The 20,871-nt window shown below is 47.2% G+C and overlaps 1 protein-coding gene across 3 annotated transcripts in view; it reads left to right on the forward strand.

Annotated features, from left to right (window-relative positions):
* The window catches only part of STK11IP (serine/threonine kinase 11 interacting protein), a 138,149-nt gene that overhangs the window by 96,608 nt on the left and 20,670 nt on the right, over positions 1 to 20,871 (forward strand). For all 3 annotated transcript variants that reach the window (XM_088472281.1, XM_088472280.1, XM_088472282.1), the window contains exons 22-23: positions 11,206 to 11,290; positions 14,064 to 14,143. In XM_088472281.1, the coding sequence (XP_088328407.1) occupies positions 11,206 to 11,290; positions 14,064 to 14,143 (165 nt within the window). The remainder of the gene's footprint in view (positions 1 to 11,205; positions 11,291 to 14,063; positions 14,144 to 20,871) is intronic.

Below are 20,871 nucleotides of genomic sequence, written 5' to 3' on the forward strand. Positions count from 1 at the left end.
TTGAATTTCTCTCCTGGAAGTTCTTGATGATCCGATAAATGGTTGATTTAGGTGCAGTATTACTAGCAGCAATATCCTTGCCTGTGAAGCCCTTTTTGTGGAAAGCAATGATGACTGCATGTGTTTCCTTGCAGGTAACCATGGTTAACAGAGGAAGAACAATGATTTCAAGCTCCATCCTCCTTTTTAAGCTTCCAGTCTGTTGTTCTAACTCAATCAGCATGACAGAGTGATCTCCAGCCTTGTCCTCAACAACACTGTCACCTGTGTTAACGAGAGGATCACTGGTGCTGGTGATGTCAGCTGGTGCTTTTGTGGCAGGGCTGAAATGCAGTGGAGATGTTGTTTTTGGGATAGTTCATTGTCATGGCAAAGAGGGACTTTGCAATTAATTGCAATTCATCTGATCACTCTTCATGACATTCTGGAGTATATGCAAATCGCCATCATAAAAACTGAAGCAGCAGAACTTTGAAAACCAATACTTGTGTCATTCTCACAGCGATGGCCAAAAGTTTTATGTGCAGCAGCACTAGACAGTCCTCTGGACGTCTGCACTACTGCTCCATCACCCCTCCGCAGCACTGCACCACCAGCCCAAAGCCGGATTTAGACCTCATGAGGCCCTAGGCAAGATACCAGTTTGGGGCCCCCCCTCCCTCAACCAATCCATAGCACTATATGTGAGTTCCTGATTCATGCCCCTTACATCATTTTTTGTTTTTTCCTCCTTATATTCAGCTTTTTAAAGCTTTAAACATTACGGACATTAAAATGGAAATAAAATCTTTTATATGCGTAAAAGCAGTGGTCGAAGTGAGATATTTGAAGTGGGGGTATGGAGGCACTCAGAGCCGCGCACAAAAATGGGTGTGGCCTCATGTCACAAGGGGTGTGGCCTCACACCACAAGGGGAGTGGCCACTCAAAATGGGGGGGTGTCAGCCTCCATCTATAACCCTTTGCACCTCTCACTCCCTCCCCTCTCCTTGTAACCTTCTGCATCTTCTTTTCTCATGGGTAATGGGTGCCCGAACAACTGAATTGCTCAGACAGGTGCCTGTTATTTTAGACGCCACCCAGAAAAATTTAATTTCCCCCAATAGGCTTTGCATGAAACAAAAAATTCCCACATTGTCACCGATAGAAAAATTTAGAAATACATAGGTCCCCACAGAGAAAAAAATTAAAACATATAGGCTTTACATGAAGAAAAAAAACACACACACACTGACACCAATAGGAAAATGGTGGGGTACACGGAGGTGGTGAGTAACACGGGGGTGATGGGAGACACAGATGTAATGAGGTACACAGGGCTGGCGAGGCATACATAGATAATGAGGTACACACGGGTGGTGGGGTACACCGAGGTGGTGAGTGACACAGAGGTGGTAAGGGACACAGGGGAGGTGGGGTACAGAGAGGAGGTGAGGGACTCCGAGGAGGCGAGGGACACAGGGGTGGTGGGGTACACAGAGGAGGTGAAGGACACTGAGGAGGCGAGAGGGGCACAAGGGTGGCGGGGTACACAGAGGTGGTGAGAGACACCAGGGTGGCGGGATACACAGAGGTGGTGAGAGACACCAGGGCGACTGGGTACACCGAGGGGTTGAGGGACACCAGGGTGGTGGGGTACACCGAGGAGGCGGGGGTACACAGAGGAGATGAGGGATACAGAGGTGGCGAGGGACACCAGGGTGGCGGGGTACACAGAGGAGGTGAAGGACACTGAGGAGGCGAGGGACACACGGGTTGCGGTGTACACAGAGGAGGTGAGAGACACAGAATTGGTGAGGGACATCAGGGTGGCGGGGTACACCGAGGAGATGAGTGATACAGGGTGGTGGGGTACACTCTTTAGAGGAACAATAACTGTATAACTGTGAATCCTGGTATTACTCATCAGTTGCTTCCGTACAGGGCTGAGGAGGAGGCTGTCTGACTGTGAATGAGGGCTGTAAAGGTGGAGTGTAAAGGGATCCATCTGGAGACTCGGAGGGAAGCAGGGAGCAGTGCAGGAGACAGTGGCTAAGTGGCAGCAAATGCTGTACTAGGGAGGGGGAAGCCCCAGCAATTAAGTGGCCCCAGGACTCAGCCAGCCACACCAACACTGCTCCCGGAGCCCTGCTGTGCTGCTCCGTCCCACGCTACCTTGACAGCCCCTCATACAGCCCACCGCGGCACCTGGCTAAGGCTATCTCAGCTTCCTCTTGCTACGCTGCGGAGCCCTTGATGGTACCACCGCAGGCCTGTGAAAAGTCTCTGCCTCACTCACCCACTCTGGGGAGCCGTGCATGTGCAGTGTGCAGCGACCCGACGCTGCTAGCAGAGTGGCTGCTGAGGCGGCCCGTGGCTCGGCTACAATAGTTGGATGATGAATGGGAGGGACAGGGCCGCGGACCGGGTGACGAAGGCAGAGCACACTCTCTTTTCCCCATGCGCAGGCGGCCACGAACACAGTCCCTCTGAGAGAGCTTCGTGCGGGGATCTCTGGGACTGGAGGCCGGACCTCTGGGAGCACTGTGATTGGTGATTTCTTCGGACAAAGGACCCCGTCCATGGGCCCTTAGTTCCCGCCGGGCCCTAGGCGAGCGCCTAGGATGGCTAGCGGGAAATCCAGCTCTGCACCAGCCCTCAGCTAGGTACTCTCGGCGGGGCTCCTGGGAGACCTAGCTAGCAGGGCTCTTCGGAACCTGCAGTCGGGACTCAAGGGGACAGCTAAGGCGGATCCCGGCTTGCGGGGACCTGTGTCTATGCGCAGTCTTGCCTCCAGTCTCAGGAGACAGACTGGAGGCGCTGAGGTGGACACCGTTTCTTCCGGGACTCCACTAGACCACCAGGGCAGTACAATACGGGAGCAGGGCACAGGTTAAGGCCAGGGACCCGGTGGTTGAAGTTAGCATAGGGGAGAAAGCGCTCTCCCTGCGGCCCCTCCCCCAACTTAGGACGCCATTCCACTGCAGTCTTGCGGCCCCTGAGCTGCTCCTTCCTGACCCTCCGTCCCCTCTAAGACTCACGGCAGCCATTTTCTGCATTCAGGTCTCCGGGAACGCTGGGTCCGGTCTCCCTGTATATCTCTCCCAAAGGCCAGGTTATACAGCGCTATTTCCTACCAGCCACTGCGGTCTGTGTAGTTGAATTTTAGTGCCCAGCTATATTGTATACTGTGATTGTATGTGCCTTTTTCTCAAACTGTCAGTTTATACCTTTCCCTTTCTTTCATTATAACCCTGGAATACTTAGGTATAGGGGGTTTATTGTACCTCACATCTACCTATATTTGTGAGGGCTATCGCATACTGTATATGTGTTGCACACAACACTGTGCCATATTGTACATATATCTGGGTTGCTCACTTCACTGTTCCAGATTGTGTTACAATTATCCTTGCAGCTATGAGGGGTTATTCAATTAGGCTGCGAAAAGTCGCCGATTACGTCATTTTCGCCTATTTCAATTATCCCCATATTCAATTTCAAAGACTTTTCGCAGGTTCGAAAAGTCTTTGAAAAAAAACGGGGATAACTTTTCACCATGTTTTACATAGCAAAAACAAGTGTAAAATTGGATTTTAGAGGTGCAGGCTTAAAAAAAAATAGCCTGCACCCCTGGGAATGTCATTTAAAAATAAACTGTGTTAAAAAAAAATAAGGACACCCCAAAAAATAAATTACAAATTTGGGGTGAAAAAAAAAGAAATGGAAAACAGTGTTTAAAAATGGGGAAATAGGTTCAGGGGTATTCTGCAAGTATGCGGCAGGTGTTTTCAAGAATAGGCTATTAGTGGCAGGTGCATTTTTGCAGAATTTTTAAAAAGGGACTTAAAAATATGTTAGTACCCATTTTCATGTACTCCAAATTGATGGGACCACTAAAAAACAAAAAAAAACAAAAAAAAAGCTTATGTGCTCCTCTGCATCACTTCTTCAATGTCAGGAAAAAAACACATTTAAAAACCTGACTTTCTTCTGCAGGAAAAAACGGGGGTACCCATAGTGATCCCCCATGTCTGGACATCTTTAGGGGGGTCCTACAATTATTTCCCGAAAATTCCCATTTTTTTCGTAGATCCCAATTCGCCGGGTCCAGTTTTCGCTCACTTTAAATTGAATACTGGGATAAAGCGGGCACGTGCTCGATACTTTATCCCCAGAAAAGCTCCGATGTGGAGCAAAAAGTCCAGCATGGACTTTTTGCTCCCTAATTGAATACGGGCCTAAGTCTGGCAAAGGCAAGAATAACAAGCAGCCTACTGCTCCCACTGTAGTGTCTTGCAAGTCCTGTTTAGCAGGCTTGGCTTCAGAGGATCTCATTCAAGATGGTCTATAGGCATCCTGTTATATGGCACCTGGCCCCGGCATCCTCTCCTAAGGCCACCCCCTGGGCTTCCTTTTCACAGGTGTTGACAAATGTTGTGGACCACCTAGCGGTCCCAGTGGTAGCTTCCCCTATGAGATCACCACAGCAGGTACTCCCTGTGAAACCTTTTCCTCCCCATGGGTAGACTTACTTTCTACCTCAGTGTAGAGTCTAGCAGGTAATTCTACAGCCTTTCAACAAATGCTGCAAAAGGAGAGACCCTTACCTAGTAAACCTACTAAGCGTACTGTGTTATCTTCCCAGTCCACCCAGCTGTCAGATTCTGTTATCATCTGGGGAGGCAGAAGACGCAGGCCTCTATCACTCTGACTCCCCTCGGGAGAAGAGGAGCCGCCCTCTAAATGTAATGTACCAGCACTTGTAAGAGCTGTAAAATCTGTTATTTAAATAGAAGAGACAGAGCCCACTCCCAGGGCAAAAGAGCCACAATTTAAGCGACAGAAGGTAGTTTTGCCAGAGTTTCCTCACTCGGATCAGCTGTCTGATCATATGTGTGAAGCAAGGAATATACCTAGTAAAAAGTTTCAGCTGGCTAAACGCTTGATTTCCTTTTACCCTCTTCCAGCTACTGATTGCACTAAATGGAAAGTTCCCCCTGCAGTGGATTCCCATGTGACACGCCTAGTTAAGAACGCGACCTTCCCTATCCACACTGCAACCTCCTTAAAGGAGACTTCGGATAGAAGGATGAAAGCTTGCCTGAAGTCCATATACTCTTATAGGAGCTATTACTCGTCCTGCCAGGGCTAGATGCAGCCTCCTATTTATGGGAGGCGGCTTTGGATACTTGCCTCCTAGCTTCCAAGGCATCTACTTCTTCCGTGGTAGCCAGCCGTATTATTTTGTTTCGCCCATGGAAAGCAGATTCAGACTAAAAAGGCTTTGGAGTCTCTGCCTTATTCTGGGGAGATCCTGTTTGGCCCAGAATTGGATAAGATTGTGACTACCATGGCAGCTTCCAAGACTGCCTTCCTGCCCTCTGCATCTACTACGAAGCCTTGGATGTCATCAGTTCAGTCCTTTTGTCCCCAAGGAAAAGCTAAAGGTAATTCCTTTCTATGGCTGTTGGCATCCACAAAAGCTTCCAAGCCTAGGACCAAACAGGACTGGGCTACTAGACGTCCACCTATCATATCTCAGGACAAGTCCTCCGCCTGACAAGGCGGGCCTCTCCATGGGGACTCCCAAGGTGGAAGGCCGACTTCTTCTTCAGTTCGTCCAGTTCTGGCGTCAGACCACCTCAGATTCCTGGGTAAGAGAAGTGGTCTCCCACGGATAAGCCCCCCAGCAGTTCTTTTGCACAGGACCTCCATCGGACCAAAGCAAAGCCCTGCTCCTCCAGAAGGCCATTCAGTCCTTGCTACACTCGTGGGTAATAATTCTGGTCTCCTCATCACAGAGAGGGAAGGGCTATTATTCTACCCTCTTCTTGGTTCAAAAGCCCAACGGGTCTCATCAGCCTAACCTCAAGTCTCTGAACAAATTTATCAGGGTGCCCAGGTTTCGTATGGAAACCCTACGCTCTATTGTCCTGGCTATGGAGCCAGGGGACTTTATGGTGTCTCTGAACATTCAGGATGCTTACCTACATGTACCTATAGCACCTTCTCATCAGCAGTGTCTCTGGTTTGCTGTACTACAGCAACATTAACAGTTTCAAGCACTGCCTTTTGGGCTTACTACAGCTCCTTTGGTCTTTACAAAATCATGGCAGTTATGGCGGCCTATCTTCGTCGTCAGGGGATTAGACTGCTCCCATACTTGGATGACCTCTTGCTCTTAGCAAATTCTAGAACCAGAAATTCTTCCCCGGCCATCTACAAGTAACCATTGCCTTTCTACAAACGCACGGTTGGCTGATCAACTGGAAAAAGTCTTCCCTGACCCCTTCTCGAAAAATGATACTTCTTGGGAGCCTTCCTGGATTCTCAGGGTCAGAGAATCTTCCTGAAAGCAGACAAATTCTCTGTATTACAGAACAGAGTGCGCAGATTACTCCACAGTCGCTGAGTGTCAATTCACTCTGCAATGCAGACTTTGGGATCCATGGTGTCCACCTTCGCCATGGTGGAGTTTGTTCAATTTCACTCCAGGCCCCTACAACACCTGATCCTCTCCAGGTGGAAATGGCTGCCTCATCTCATCAGATCCCAGATGATGGGCCTGTCTCTGAAGGTTCGCGTGTCCCTATCCTGGTGGCTACAGATGTCCCACCTAAACAAGGGTCTCCCCCTTTTGGATTCCCGGACTTGGCACTCCTCACAAGGGACGCAAGCCTCCATGGGTGGGGCGCAGTGACCGGCCAGCACTCCTTCCAGGGGCGCTGGACTCCAGCCAAGGTGGTCTTACCAATCAACATACTGGAACTCCGAGCCGTTTACAAAGCCCTCACTCTGGCTCAGGATATTCTTCGGGGTAAGCCTGTACAAGTACAGTCCGACAACACCACGGCAGTGGCCTACCTCAATCGCCAAGGAGGCACTTTAAGTCAGTCAGCAATGGCAGAAGTGTCCTGCATTCTCACATGGGCCGAACGCCATCTCCCAGCCATCTCCGCAGTGTTCATCCCGGGGATTCTCAATTGGGAGGCGGATTTCCTAAGCAGTCACGACTTACATGCAGGCGAGTGGTCTCTCAATCCAGAAATTTTTCAGCTCCTGGTGAACAAATGGGGTCTACCGGACGTGGACCTCATGGCCTCACGGCACAACCACAAGCTTCCAGTGTACGGGGCCAGGACAAGGGACCCCAACGCAGCTTTCGTTGATGCATTATCTGTGAAGTGGACCTTCCATTTGGCATACCTCTTTCCTCCGGTCTCCCTTCTGCCTCAAGTTCTTTGGAAATTCAAGCAGGAAGTGGTCACGATCCTGTTGTTAGCTCCGTTTTGACCCATACGCCATTGGTACTCCGATCTTCAAAGTCTCTCCATAGACGTTCCTCTCCAACTTACTCTATGACCAGACCTGTTGTCTCAGGGTCCCTGTCTACATCCGGACCTGGCCCGTCTGTCTTTAACAGCTTGACTCTTGAGACATCCCTCCTAAGGTCTAATGGGTTTTACAGCTCTGTGGTCCAGACCATGCTCAGAGCGCATAACCTGGCCTCTTCCAGGATTTATCACAGAGTGTGGCATACATATTTCCAGTGGTGTGCTACTAGAAACTATGACCCTCAGGTTTTTAGGGTTTCTAGAATCCTTGTTTTTCTTCAAGCTGGATTGGATCTCGGACTCTGCCTAGCCTCTCTGAAGGTGCACGTCTATGCTCTGTCTATCTGGTTCCAGAGCAGAATTGCTCCTCTACCAGATGTTCACACCTTCCTGAAGGGTGTTCTACGTATACAACCTCCCTTTGTTTCTCCTGTGGCTCCATGGGATTTGTCAGTGGTTCTCCACGCACTTCAGGAACCTCCATTCAAACCCCTGGATTCAGTAGATGTCAAATGGCTCACTGCGAAGAGTCTGTTTCTTCTGGCTATAGCATCTGCCCGTAGGGTATCGGATTTAGGGGCGCTTTCCTGTCGCTCCCCACTTCTAATCTTACGGACAGGGCTGTTTTTCGAACGCGCCTTGGCTTCCTTCCCAAGGTGGTCTCTCGTTTCCACCTCAATGAGGAAATTGTGGTTCCCTACCTTTCAATCACCAGACCTCTTGGCAGGTGAGGCCTCTTCAGATGTGGTTTGTGCTCTGAAGATCTACGTGGACTGTACTAGTTCCATCAGGAAATCTGATTCCCTCTTCATCCTATATGAATCCATAAGAAGAAGTGACCAGCTAACAAACAGACTCTGACCAGATGGCTTTGCATGACTATCTCACAGGCTCACAAGCAGACTGCCCTTCCTGTGCCAGCTACAGTCTCTGCACATTCTACTCGCTCTGTGGGTCCATCGTGGGCAGCCCGCCGTGGTGCGTCTGCCGAACAACTATGCAAGACAGCCATGTGGCCTTCTGTCCACACGTTTCTTAGGTTCTATGCCTTTGATACATTTGCCCCTCAGGATGCTTCCTTTGGGCACCGGGTTCTCCTCTCAGCTCAGGAGCGTCCCCACCCTTGAACAACTGCTTTGGGACATCCCCATTGTCTCTCTGTGAAGCTCTATGGACCCTGAAGAAGAAAAGGAGAGTTATGGTAAAACTTTCCCTTGTTAACTCTTTCTTCGAAGTCCATAGGGTCCACAGGGCACCCGCCCTGACGCACCTGATTTCTATGGGTTTATTCTCTTGGTCACTTGTTTCCTTCTCCGTGAGAGTGTGATTCTTAATTGTGGAAGGGTGTTCAATTTAATTGTGGAATGTTGGGGGGAGGGGGGATTCCATAGGTTGATCTGATGGCCTCCAGGTTAAACAAAAAGATATCCCCGTTATGGAGCAAGATCCAGAGATCCTCAGGCAACCTTAGTGGATGTCCTGATGACACCTTGGGCTTTTCATCTGGCTTATTTGTTTCCACCAATTTCTCTGTCACTGAAGGTCCTCTAGTGGATCAGGAGAGAGGACACACATGCAGAGAAGGGCATGGTTTTCCAAACTGTTGTCCTTGCTGATGGATCCACTCAGGGACCATTTCAGCACCCAAGTTTGCAATGCCTGGCTTTAACGGCATAGCACTTGAAACTTAGATGTAGAGGGTTCTCAAAGGCAATGGTACAGACTATGATGAAGGCTAGGAAGCCTGTGACAGCAACCATCTATCAAAGGTTCTGGAAGACGTATATAGACTGGTGTGAGCGCTGAGAGTTGCTGGCCTCTCTGTTCAGGTTGCCACGTATTTTTTCTTTCTTACAGGCAGGCCTAGACCAGGATCTACACCTTGCTTATTTGAAACGTCAAATTTCGGCTTTATCCATCTTCTTTTTTTTTTTCCAGAGGCGATCAGCATTGCTGTCGTACATTCAGACTTTTATGCGGGGGGGTGTTAGGATTCAGCCTCCCTATGTTCCGCCAGTTACACCATGGGATCTGAATCTGGTTTTGGAGGTGTTACAGCAAGCGCTTTCCAAACATTTTCAGGTGTTAGATGTAAGGGGGCTTACTTGGAAAGTAGTTTTTTTTTTTTTCTCCTCTGCAAGGAGAGTCTCTGAGCTGGCGGCTATCTCTTGCTAATCTTCATTTTTAATTCATCACCCTGATAGGGTGGTTTTGCGTGTAAGCCCATTGTTTCAGCCGAAGGTGGTTTTGTGTTTTCATAGCAATCAAGAGATTGTTTTGCCGGCATTTCTGCAGTCGAATTCTTCAGAGGGTAAGTAGTCTTTCCATCTCTTGGATGTGGTCAGGGCATTGCGCTTTAATGTGGAGCATGCCTCTACTTTTCGCAAGACAGTCTCTTACTTTTACAAAATACTGGGATGGGAAAAAGACAATGGCGCTGCTAGAAAGACTGCAGCCTATCCACAACAAAAAGCCACATCCCTCAAGGTCTCAACATAAAATCATATACAAATACAGTAGATGTGAATAAATGGCGCTGTCTCGTGAAACAAGGGAGATGTTCAAGGAAATATACTTAGTCAGGTGCATAAGTATTGGGACATTGACAGAATTTTCATATTTTGGCCTCTATTCACCACCACAATGGCTTTGAAATGAAACAAACAAGATGTGCTTTAACTGAAGACTTTCAGATTTAATTTGAGGGTAATTACATCCAAATCAGGTGAACGGTGTAGGAATTACAACGGTTTCTATATGTGCCTCCCACTTTTTAAGGGGCCAAAAGTAATGGGACAAACTAAACAATCCTAAATCTAACTTTCACTTTTTAATACTTTGTTGCAAATCCTTTGCAGGCAATTACAGCCTGAAGTCTTATAAAGACACCAGCTATGAGTGCAAAGTTTTGTGCATGGCATTTCCTCAGTGTACCCTTCCCCCTTGGGCGTGCTTTCGCAACTCCCATTGTTTCCAATGTCCCCCAGATAGGATAAAAGAGGAAACAGGATTTTATACTCTCCATATCTATTCCTCTGAGTCCATCTGGGGGACACTGGGCTCTTTCCCTGTTGTTAATTTTGTTGTGCGTGGTGCACGATTGTGCTCTCCATCAGGCTTTGGAAGAATAAAAACTGAGTTGCAAGTGAAGATGGAAGGTTTTAAGAGAGAGGGGAGTTTCAGCTTCATTAGAATTAACTATTTAGTACCTACTCCTCAGCCTTCTCACTTGACCCCATTGTTTCCAGTGTCCCCCTGCTAGGATGAAAGAGTACTTTACAATTTATACCAAGACAATTAATTTTGTATTAATTCTTTGTCTTGCCGTTTGAGACGGTGGTGAGCATAAAATCTTATTATTAGTGGTTTTTAACAATGGGTGTGGTATAATAGATTGATAGTAAATAGGTCGACACCAGATGGTCAACAGGCAATATGTTGACGTGGTTGACAGGTACAAAGGTCTACTGACAAATGGTAAAAATGGTTAGAAGGTGAGCAGGTTCATATGGTCAACACACAAATGGTCGACACGACATGGTCAATGTTTTTTTTTTTTTTTGTTATTTAACCCTAATCTTATCCTTAACCCTAACCTTCCCCTCCGGTAGCCAAGCCCTAACCTTCTCCCAAATGCCTAGCCCTCACCCTAATCACTAACCTTAAAATGTTGAAAAACCGTATAAAAACATGTCAACCATTTGTGTTTCAACCTTTTAACAGTGTGCAATGTGCATACCTGTGCTGTAACCAGTAGTAACAATCAGATTTTGAAAATTTCATTTTGTTTCTGGTACAGAATAAAAAATGTAAGAAAACATATGATCTGTTGCTATGCATAAGCCTAATACAATGTGGTTGGGAGTGTAAAGGCAGTGTATGAATTTCAGATACTCTGTCGGAGTTGCCCCCACGATATCGCAATGCTCTGCAATACAAGCCTGAGGAGGAAGTCACCCCAGTTCATCGCCTTTGGTGAGATACAGAATACAGTTCCTGACTTTCATATCCCACTCTACTTAATTTTCTTCTCTAATTCCCAGAATACAGTATCTTCCCACAACAGTAACCACAATACAAATAATGTTAACTCTAATACTCTGCCCATTTACTGCTTCCAGAGCTGCCCTCAGCTACTTCAGGCACTCTAACCCCAGAGCTACCAGTTATCATTGATTAATAGTACATCCAGCAATCACTGTGTCAATACAGTACACAACATAACCTGGGTATAACACGTTACTCTAGTGTAGGCATGTCAAACTCAAAATACCAACCGGGCCGAATATTCAAGGTCTAAGAGTGTGTGAGCTGCAACAAAAAAAAGCCTTATATACAATTTTGAAAGGTTTATTATTAATAAACACCATAGTAGTGCCCCTTATGCAATTCCCCCCAGTATTAGAGCCCCTTATGCAGTGCCCATTATGCAGTGCCCCAGTAATGCCCCTTATGTTGTGCCCTCAGTAATGTCCATAGTAGTGCACCTTATGTTGTGCCCCCAGTAATGCCCCTTATGTTGTGCCCCCAGTAATGCCCCTTATGCAGAGCTCCCAGTAATGTCCCTAGTAGTGCTCCTTATGCAGTGCCCGTGGTAGTGCCCCTTATGCAGTGCCCCCAGTAATGTCCCTAGTAGTGCCCCTTATGTTGTGCTCCCAGTAATGTCCCTAGTAGTGCACCTTATTTTGTGTCCCCAGTAATGCCCCTAGTAGTGCCTCTTATGCTTGTCCCCTCCCAGCATAGAACAGGCCCCACTCACCTGTGCAGTACTTACCTTTCTTCACGATGGCCGCTGGGCACCGCTACAGTCCACGCCATCATCAGTCCCGTGTAGACGCTGCCGCTGACTGGATCAGAGTGGCAGGGGCAGGCTCCCCTCATCGCGGGAGACGCAGGTACCCGTGCTGCATCACTGGGAACGCTGGCCTCGGAAGCGATCAGAGGCTTCTTTAGTCTCTGATCGCTTCAGAGACCAGCTTTGCCAGTTTTTAATAAAGTAAACACTACCCGATCAGTGCTGAGCTCTGATCATGGCAGGGGTGTGGGCGGCATATTATATATATTTGGGCCTACACTGTCGGGCCGCATAAAATGTTTATTCGGGCCGCATGTTTGACATGCCTGCTCTAGTGATAAATTACAGCAGGAGAAGTTAGGACACTTTATAAATCTATCCTCCCGCTGTCTACAGAAACTGCAGCCTATGTGCTCTTTCTCTGCCTTATGGCTTTTCTGTCAACTCTTAGGGAATTGTCTACCTCTGCTGATAATGAAGGTACTTCTACAAGGATCAGAGTTACCTGCTCTGTCTTTTCAATTCCTCTCTACCAATTACAGGAAGCAGTCATGCCCTGTGTACTGCCAACATTTCTGTCTGCATTTCTGTCATCAGCCGATGAATCCCAGCTACATACTTGGCCTTGCGAAGTGGCATCTTATTCTTCTATTTTAAGAGATTAAGACCAGTATTTAATTAACCCTGTCATTTTTCAGGCGAATAAAACGGGATTTACCGCATTTTTTTTGCCTTTGGGCAATTCAATTAGATCCCATTTTATTTGCAAGAAAAATTATCTGGCAAATACACATAGGATCCGTGATAAGATCACAAACTTGTGTGTTTTCACGATCACGAAAACAGGTTTATTATAGGGGATTTTTTTCACCAGTCTCAGGCAGGTGAAACAAAATCCACGATAACTGCCGGCTTTGGGGCTAATTGAATAGCCACAGGGGGTATTAGTTAGCCGAAGTTAATTACCGCGGCTAATCAAATTCCCCGCTAAGATTCCCAGGTGAATATCGTTGCTACAGCCTATAAGAGCAAAGTACTTAGAGCCTTATTTTTCATTTTTCTATGTTAGATGACTTTCTATGGATCATGCGAGTTACCTAAAGTGCCCTGCCTGCTGTCTGTGGAGCTTAACCTCAGAGTAATGTGTCCCCCATTGGCTGGATCTAACATTAAATTCATACATTTCCTTTTCCTGTACAGCATTCAGCGTCACTATATGTCACTCTAGTGTTCACGTTCTTTCCATGCATTTTATACTAAGCACTACACTAGATCGGTTCATATACACTCCACTACTTTTCATTTAATGGGGTATTTCTAGCAATAACTACTGTGTAATTAACAAATCTGCCCCTTGCTGGCTGGGAGAGGGAAGGGATGAGCTGTAAGTTCATGTGATAACTTATTTATTATCAGTTTTATTAATAAAGCACATATTCTGCAGCACTTTACAAAGAATATTTGGTTATTCACACCAGTCCCTGCCCCAGTGGAGCTTAAAATCTATATTCCCTATCACATGTACACAGACTCATACACTAGATCAGGGGTTCTCATCCCTAATCGTTAAGTACTTGCTACAGGTCATGTTTTGAGGATCTCTTTATTCAATACTTGCCTACTTTTGGTATCTCCAGGAAGAGCAGGTGCCTTAATCTATTTTGCTGGGTCAGTAATTACCCCTCCTGTTTCCACAGACAAACAATCACAAAACATTACCTGTCAGGGGTACAAGAAGATAGTGGTTGAGAACCCCTACACTAGGGTACATTTTTCGGCATAATCCAATTAACCTAGTAGTATGTTTTTAGATTTTGGGAGGAAACCCACGCAAGTCACAAACACATGGAAAACATGTGAACTCCAGTTAACTTCTTGTCTTGTGTCCTTGTGCATCCTATCTGTGAACACCTGTTATATCTCCCTTTCCCTTGTATCTTTTCCCTACCGCAGGCATCTCCTCCATGATAACCTTGGAGCGGGGAGCTGTAGCCCCTCTGAGTATCGCTATGTACTGACGTATTTAGTGCGAGGTAAGACTTTTCTGTTCAAGGTCTGCACCTGCCTCTGTGATTACAATAATAATATTCACTACTGTAGCTGCCTTCCCTGCTACAGTCTACTGACTACTAATGCCAGGATGTTGGTCAGTAAATGTGTTGTCTTTTTTATTATTGCTGTTTTGTATGTGTGTGCATTGTTAGAGTAACAAAAACTTTTTTAGTGCTTTATATTAATTTCCCCTGAGACAGCGGCTGCACTTGGCATTTTGCTGCAATTAGATTGTAAGCTCTTATGAGCATGCCTGTCACTCTATTTTATTTTTCCCCAAATTATGTTTTTCTATTATAATAACCAATGTTTATTTGTTTTATGGTCACTATACAGTGTGTGGAAAAATAACCCAATTTAATAACAGTTATTTAACCCCATTCACTGCTGAACCTATTTTGCCACTTTTTGGGCTGTCACATTCCAACATCAGTATCAGTATTTTTCTACATCAGGGTCCATAGGGTATCCACAGGATACCTTGGGGTATAGATGATGACGTCAGGCATCGGGCACCATAGAGTTAAGTTTTCAGCCTCCCAGGATGCACTAAGGTCCCCCTTCTATACCCCGCCCCGAGCCAAGGCATCTCAGTTTCGTTGGTGCCCGGCTCGGAGTCGTAGCACCTGTTTATAGGGGGGCTAAGGATAGCCCCTGAAGTTTTCTTCAAGGCAGCTGTGGCTGCCCATCTGGAAGTACAGCATGAACAGTCATTATTGAAGTCCATGCTGTCTTTCCTATACCCCCGCCGGTACCAGAACGCTGGAACTGATCCGGGGATGCTGGTAGGCATCTGGGTTCACAGCTAGTGGTGACCCCAGATGTTTGGGACCATGGCCGGATTTAAGGGGGACAGCAGGTAAGCAGCGGGGTCCCGCGGTGGGTCCCCGCTGAAACATGATCCGGAGTCCCCAGGCAGGGGGCTCCCTGGGGACTGGCTGCAGCGTGGAGCCAGGTGACAGACCTGCGCTTCCACTACCCCCCTGGGACAGCGGACCGCAGCTGAGCGGTAGCGCTGCGGCGTCCCAGGGGTTAATTGCATGCCAGGGGAGCTTGCCTTCCCTGTACACAGCCGGCGCCTCCCCTGCTGCACACAGCCTCTCTGCGCTAGCCGATTGGCCCTGTGGAAGCGCTCCTCCCCCAGGCCGGCCTCCTCTCTGCTCCTCGGTGGCCATCTTTACAGAAAGCATGGTGAACGCTGCTGGATGCTGCTGATCGGTGGCATCGTGGTCTGGGTCCCCGGCATACCTCTCCTCCGTTGGTACAGGTCTGTGTATGCAGCGCTGTGTCCTACCAGACTCTGTCTGTAGTTGAGGATCAGCGCTGATAGTGCAGGGATTAATTTCTTTGTGCATTGTATGTGACTGCTGCTAGCGTCTGCTGCCTGTACTTTCACTTTCTACTGTCAGCCTTTTCACTGTCCCTGCTCTTCTTCTGCTAAAGCCCTTGCAGTGCGGTGATTGCAGGGCGGTTCTCCCACTATACTAACGAGTATCAGTGAGAGGGGGCACATACTTGCCATCATGTCTGAGAGTGATTTTCCTCTCCAGCCTCTGTGTACTACGTGTAAGGTACCTATAGCGGAGGGGGAGGGTAGCGCGGAGGGGCTATGTCGGCAGTGTTTTTTATTGGCGCGGCCAATTACTGTCACGGCTCCGATACAGGAACCGCCCTGGGCTTGTTTCGCTAAAGCGCTTACAACCCTAGTGGGCCACCTGCGTTCTCTCAGATGCGATTGTCCCAGCAGTCAGTGGTGTCGTCACCCATGCAGGGGTTCCCGAGACAATTGATGGTACCCCACAGTCTCCCTATTTCCCCTCCTCAGGTCTCTCAGGAGCCTGCGTGGGTTAATTCTCTGACTAGTTCTGTACAGCATTTGTCGGACGTGTTACAAGGGGAGTCTGTGTTGCGGCCGGTGGCGTCTCTGTCCACTCCTTTTGAGGATGCCACGGACCGTAAGGTGGAGATCTGCCTAAAGTCTGTTTATTCCCTCGCGGGGGGGGCAGCCAGGCCAGCTATGGCCATTTGTTGGGTAGCCAGAGCTATGGAGCGCTGGACAGATAGTTTGGAGGCGTCTTTCTATTCCGACTGTTCGGCTGAACAGACCGAGTTGATAGGCAATCTCCGGGATTCGGCCACTTACATTAATGAAGCGGCTTTAGATATCAGTACCCTGACTTCTCGGATTTCTTCGGCAGCTGTGGCGGCTCGTCGCACCTTATGATTGCGATCTTGGAAGGCGGACGCTGACTCCAAAAAGGGCTTGGAAGCTTTGCCTTTTAATGGAGAAGTCCTATTTGGTCTGGATCTGGACAAAATTGTAGCCACGCTGGTGGCAGCCAAATCGGCATGTCTCCCGTCTGCTGCAGTTCCTTCCAGTTCAGGTACGTCGTCCTTTCGGCCTTACAGGGCCCAGGGTAGGCCTAAAGCACAGTCTTTTCCCCGACAGGCTGGCCCCAAGAAATCGGCCAAGCCCCGGAAGCAGGCCTGGAGTACCAGACGTCCGGCCCTTAAGTCCGATGACAAGCCTGCGGCCTGATGGTCCGGGCCTCCCTTTGGGGGATCCCAAAGTGGGAGGCCGCCTGCTACGGTTCGCCCAGTGTTGGTCGGTAACCACGACAGACAGTTGGGTTCACGAGGTGGTTTCTCACGGGTACGCCCTCTCCTTTCGGCACAGGCCTCCATCCCGATTCTTCACCACGGGTCTTCCATCAGACCGGAACAAAGCCACGGAACTGCGGAAGGTTTTGCACACTATGCTCCAGGCTGGAGTTATAGTGCCTGTTCCTTTCTCCCAGAGGGGCCTGGGTTCCTATTCCAATCTGTTTTTGGTGCAGAAACCCAATGGGTCGTTTCGTCCGATACTCAATCTCAAAGCTCTCAACAAGTCTTTGCAGGTACCGAAGTTTCGGATGGAGACCCTACGGTCCATAAATTCTGGCGCTGGAACCTGGGGATTACATGGTGTCGTTGGACATACAGGACGCTTACCTGCATGTCCCTATTCTTTCGTGCCATCATCAGTTCCTCAGGTTTGCAATCCGCTACCATCACTTCCAGTTCCGGGCGTTACCTTACCGCATTTCTTCGTTTAGGAAGTCGGACGCCTTGTTTGTCCTTTATGGCTTCCGTAAAAAGGGTTGGCCTGCTTCAAAGCAAACTTTGGCAGGTTGGATCCGTATGGCGATTTCAGAAGCTTATCTTCATGAAGGCCTGCCGGTTCCATCCTCTGTGAGGGCTCATTCCACTAGGTCTGTGGGTCCTTCGTGGGCAGCTCGACGTGGTGCCTCTGCAGTCCAGATCTGCAAGGCTGCCACGTGGTCCTCTGTCCATACCTTTGTGAGGTATTACGCGTTTGACACCTTTGCCTCTCAGGATGCTTCCTTCGGGCGGCGGATTCTCCTTTCAGCAAAGGAGCGTCCCCACCCTTGAAGGATACTGCTTTGGGACATCCCCAAGGTATCCTGTGGATACCCTATGGACCCTGCTGTAGAAAATATGAGATATGGTAAGAACTTACCTTTTGTTATCTCTATTTCTGCGAAGTCCATAGGGTTCCACAGGACTCCCGCCCTGTCGCACCTGTGCTGCAGATGGGCTTTACTCTGGTCACCGGTTTTTCCGTCTCCCTCTGGTGAGAATGTTATTCTTGTGTGTGTCCAGATCTTTTTTCTCTCTCTTCCTTCTCCTCCTCCGGCCTATGGCTTGGTAACTAACTGAGATGCCTTGGCTCGGGGGGGGGGGGGGGTATAGGAGGGGGACCCTAGTGCATCCTGGGAGGCTGAAAGCTTAACTCTATGGCGCCCGATGCCTGACGTCATCACCTATACCCCAAGGTATCATGTGGAACCCTATGGACTTCGTAGAAATAGAGATAACAAAGGTAAGTTCTTACCATATCTCATACTATTTCTGCTGTATCCAATAACTTTACACCTTGGTTTGTTTTTTTTCAGAAGACTTTGAGTACCCTGAGAATAGTTTGGATTAGTTTGGATTAGTTTGGATATTTATCTTCATACATGACCCAAAATGGCAAAAAAAAGAAAAGTGTTCTTTTTTTTTTTTTTTTCATTGAAGTTGCAGGAAAGTGAACTTAAAGCAAATGTGTGTGTTCTTTCTTTCTAAGCACCACCAAGAAATACTGTTTGGTTCTTGCTTTGGCATTATTCTACGTTTCCAAATCAGCCAAAAGCTGAATCTATACGTAGGATTCATTAAAGAAAAAAAAAAATCTGTATTTGAAAAGGTTTTTTATTTTTGTGTGTGTAAATTACTTGCATAAAAAGGTTCTGAGTCAGGCATTTGCAGACGCTGTTCCGTACGCCGGCGGCAGGCTCCTTGCTTCTTTATGCTAATGTGAGAATATACATGTATAGGGTTGGGTACGGTATCCCGACGGTCAGGATACCGACAGCAGCATCCCAACAGTCAGAATCCTGACAGATTTCTATAAGTATTATAACCCATATCCTAATCCTCCCCCTAACCACTAATTCACCCCTCCCGCAACCTAACCCTAACTCTTCCCTCCTGCAGCCTAACCCTAACTCTTCCCTCCTGCAGCCTAACCCTAACTCTTCCCTCCCGCAGCCTAACCCTAACTCTTCCCTCCCGCAATCAAAACAGAATAAAGCAATCGGCGCTCATAGATGGGGAGATGTTAGTCTACCACTAGCAGCTCTCTCTGGAAGTATACCCACTTCCTAAACAGATATAAACAATATTAAGATAAAGCGCTCTGTGGTAATAGATCTAATATATAAATAGCAACAAGATATTGAATAAACTAGCTGTAGTCCCGTCTCTTAAATATGTAGGTATTCGATACAGAACTGGTTAGCAAAAACTTGAGGCTGTGTGTTCAGAACTGGATTAATTTGGTAAGAGATGTCGTAGAAATATATGGCTCTGTACATATATATATATATATATATACCGCAGTCTGATCTTATTACCAAGCTGGTGGGCAATAACTTGAGGCTGGATTTTCAGGACTAAAACCTTATAAGTCTAAGATTCTGGTGTGGCATAAATACCACTGATGTTATGATTAAAGTGTGTCTCTCCAATAAAATGTAACACAACAATCAACAAATAACATGCATTTCAGGTGGGCAAAAACTGTCGGCAGGATATTCAGAAATATAATATACTGATTGCAAATAGGCAAAAACTGTAGGCAGGTTGTTGCATGAAATATAAACCATAACCAGGATACGTTTAAAGCGTGACCTCTTCTCCTCCACTGCTCTCTCCACCTCAGGAAAGGAACGTAGTATCAGAGAGACATGCGACACTAGAATTGCAGTTGCTTTAGGTGTGGAAAGTTTGCTTACCTGACCATGAAGTCTGCTGGTCCTGTGTCAATCTGTGTCCGCAATCGCTGTGTGTGAGTGTGCAGGGGGAGGTTGTAGTACTATAAATGACTGACCATCAAATAATACAACACTGTTTTATTCAACAGTATTGGGATAATACAGAATAACAAAATAGCAAAATACCCTTCAACAGGGATTGAAATTAAAAGTACATATATGCTGATATAAGTGACCCAACGCGTTTCATCTCTTAGAGACTTTATCAAGGGCAATTGATGTTCCCAGTGTGTGATCCATCTTATATAGGCAGCCTCCTTGATTACCAGTCTCCATGTGTAACAGCGCCGCATTTCCGGATAGTCACTTCCCGGTTGCGCGCACCGCGTGTATGGGGGCGGAAGTCATGTAGGACTGCTCCTAGCGTCTAGTCTGAATGTCAGGTGATGTAACCACACAAGCTGCAGCATAGCTCACCGCACCGCCCTCCGATTGCACACATCAGAGGCAACATAGAAGTTTGGCTTCTATGTCCTCAAATATGGCGGTGGCCATTTTTGGTTGGGTTTATATCTGGATACACAATAATAAGGATGAATAGGACATCCGTATAACATGAAAGGATACTATTTACATACTATTATAGTATGTAAATAGTATCATTTCATGTTATACGGATGTCCTATTCATCCTTATTATTGTGTATCCAGATATAAATCCAACCTACATGACTTCCGCCCCCATACACGGAAGTGCGGCGCTGTTACACATGGGGACTGGTAATCAAGGAGGCTGCCTATATAAGATGGATCACACACTGGGAACATCAATTGCCCTTGATAAAGTGTCTATAAGAGATGAAACACTTTGGGACACTTATATCAGCATATATGTACTTTTAATTTCAATCCCTGTTGAAGGGTATTTTGTTATTCTGTATTATCCCAATACTGTTGAATAAAACAGTGTTGTATTATTTGACGTTCAGTCATTTATAGTACTACAACCTCCCCCTGCACACCCACACACAGCGATTGCGGACACAGATTGACACAGGACCAGCAGACTTCATGGTCAGGTAAGCAAACTTTCCACACCTAAAGCAACTGCAATTCTAGTGTCGCATGTCTCTCTGATACTACGTTCCTTTCCTGAGGTGGAGAGAGCAGTGGAGGAGAAGAGGTCACGCTTTAAACGTATCCTGGTTATGGTTTATATTTCATGCAACAACCTGCCTACAGTTTTTGCCTATTTGCAATCAGTATATTATATTTCTGAATATCCTGCCGACAGTTTTTGCCTACCTGAAATGCATGTTATTTGTTGATTGTTGTGTTACATTTTATTGGAGAGACACACTTTAATCATGCCATCAGTGGTATTTATGCCAC

This window comes from Taudactylus pleione, unplaced genomic scaffold (assembly GCF_031769625.1).
Source record: "Taudactylus pleione unplaced genomic scaffold, aTauple2 ptg000122l, whole genome shotgun sequence".
NCBI lineage: Eukaryota > Metazoa > Chordata > Amphibia > Anura > Myobatrachidae > Taudactylus > Taudactylus pleione.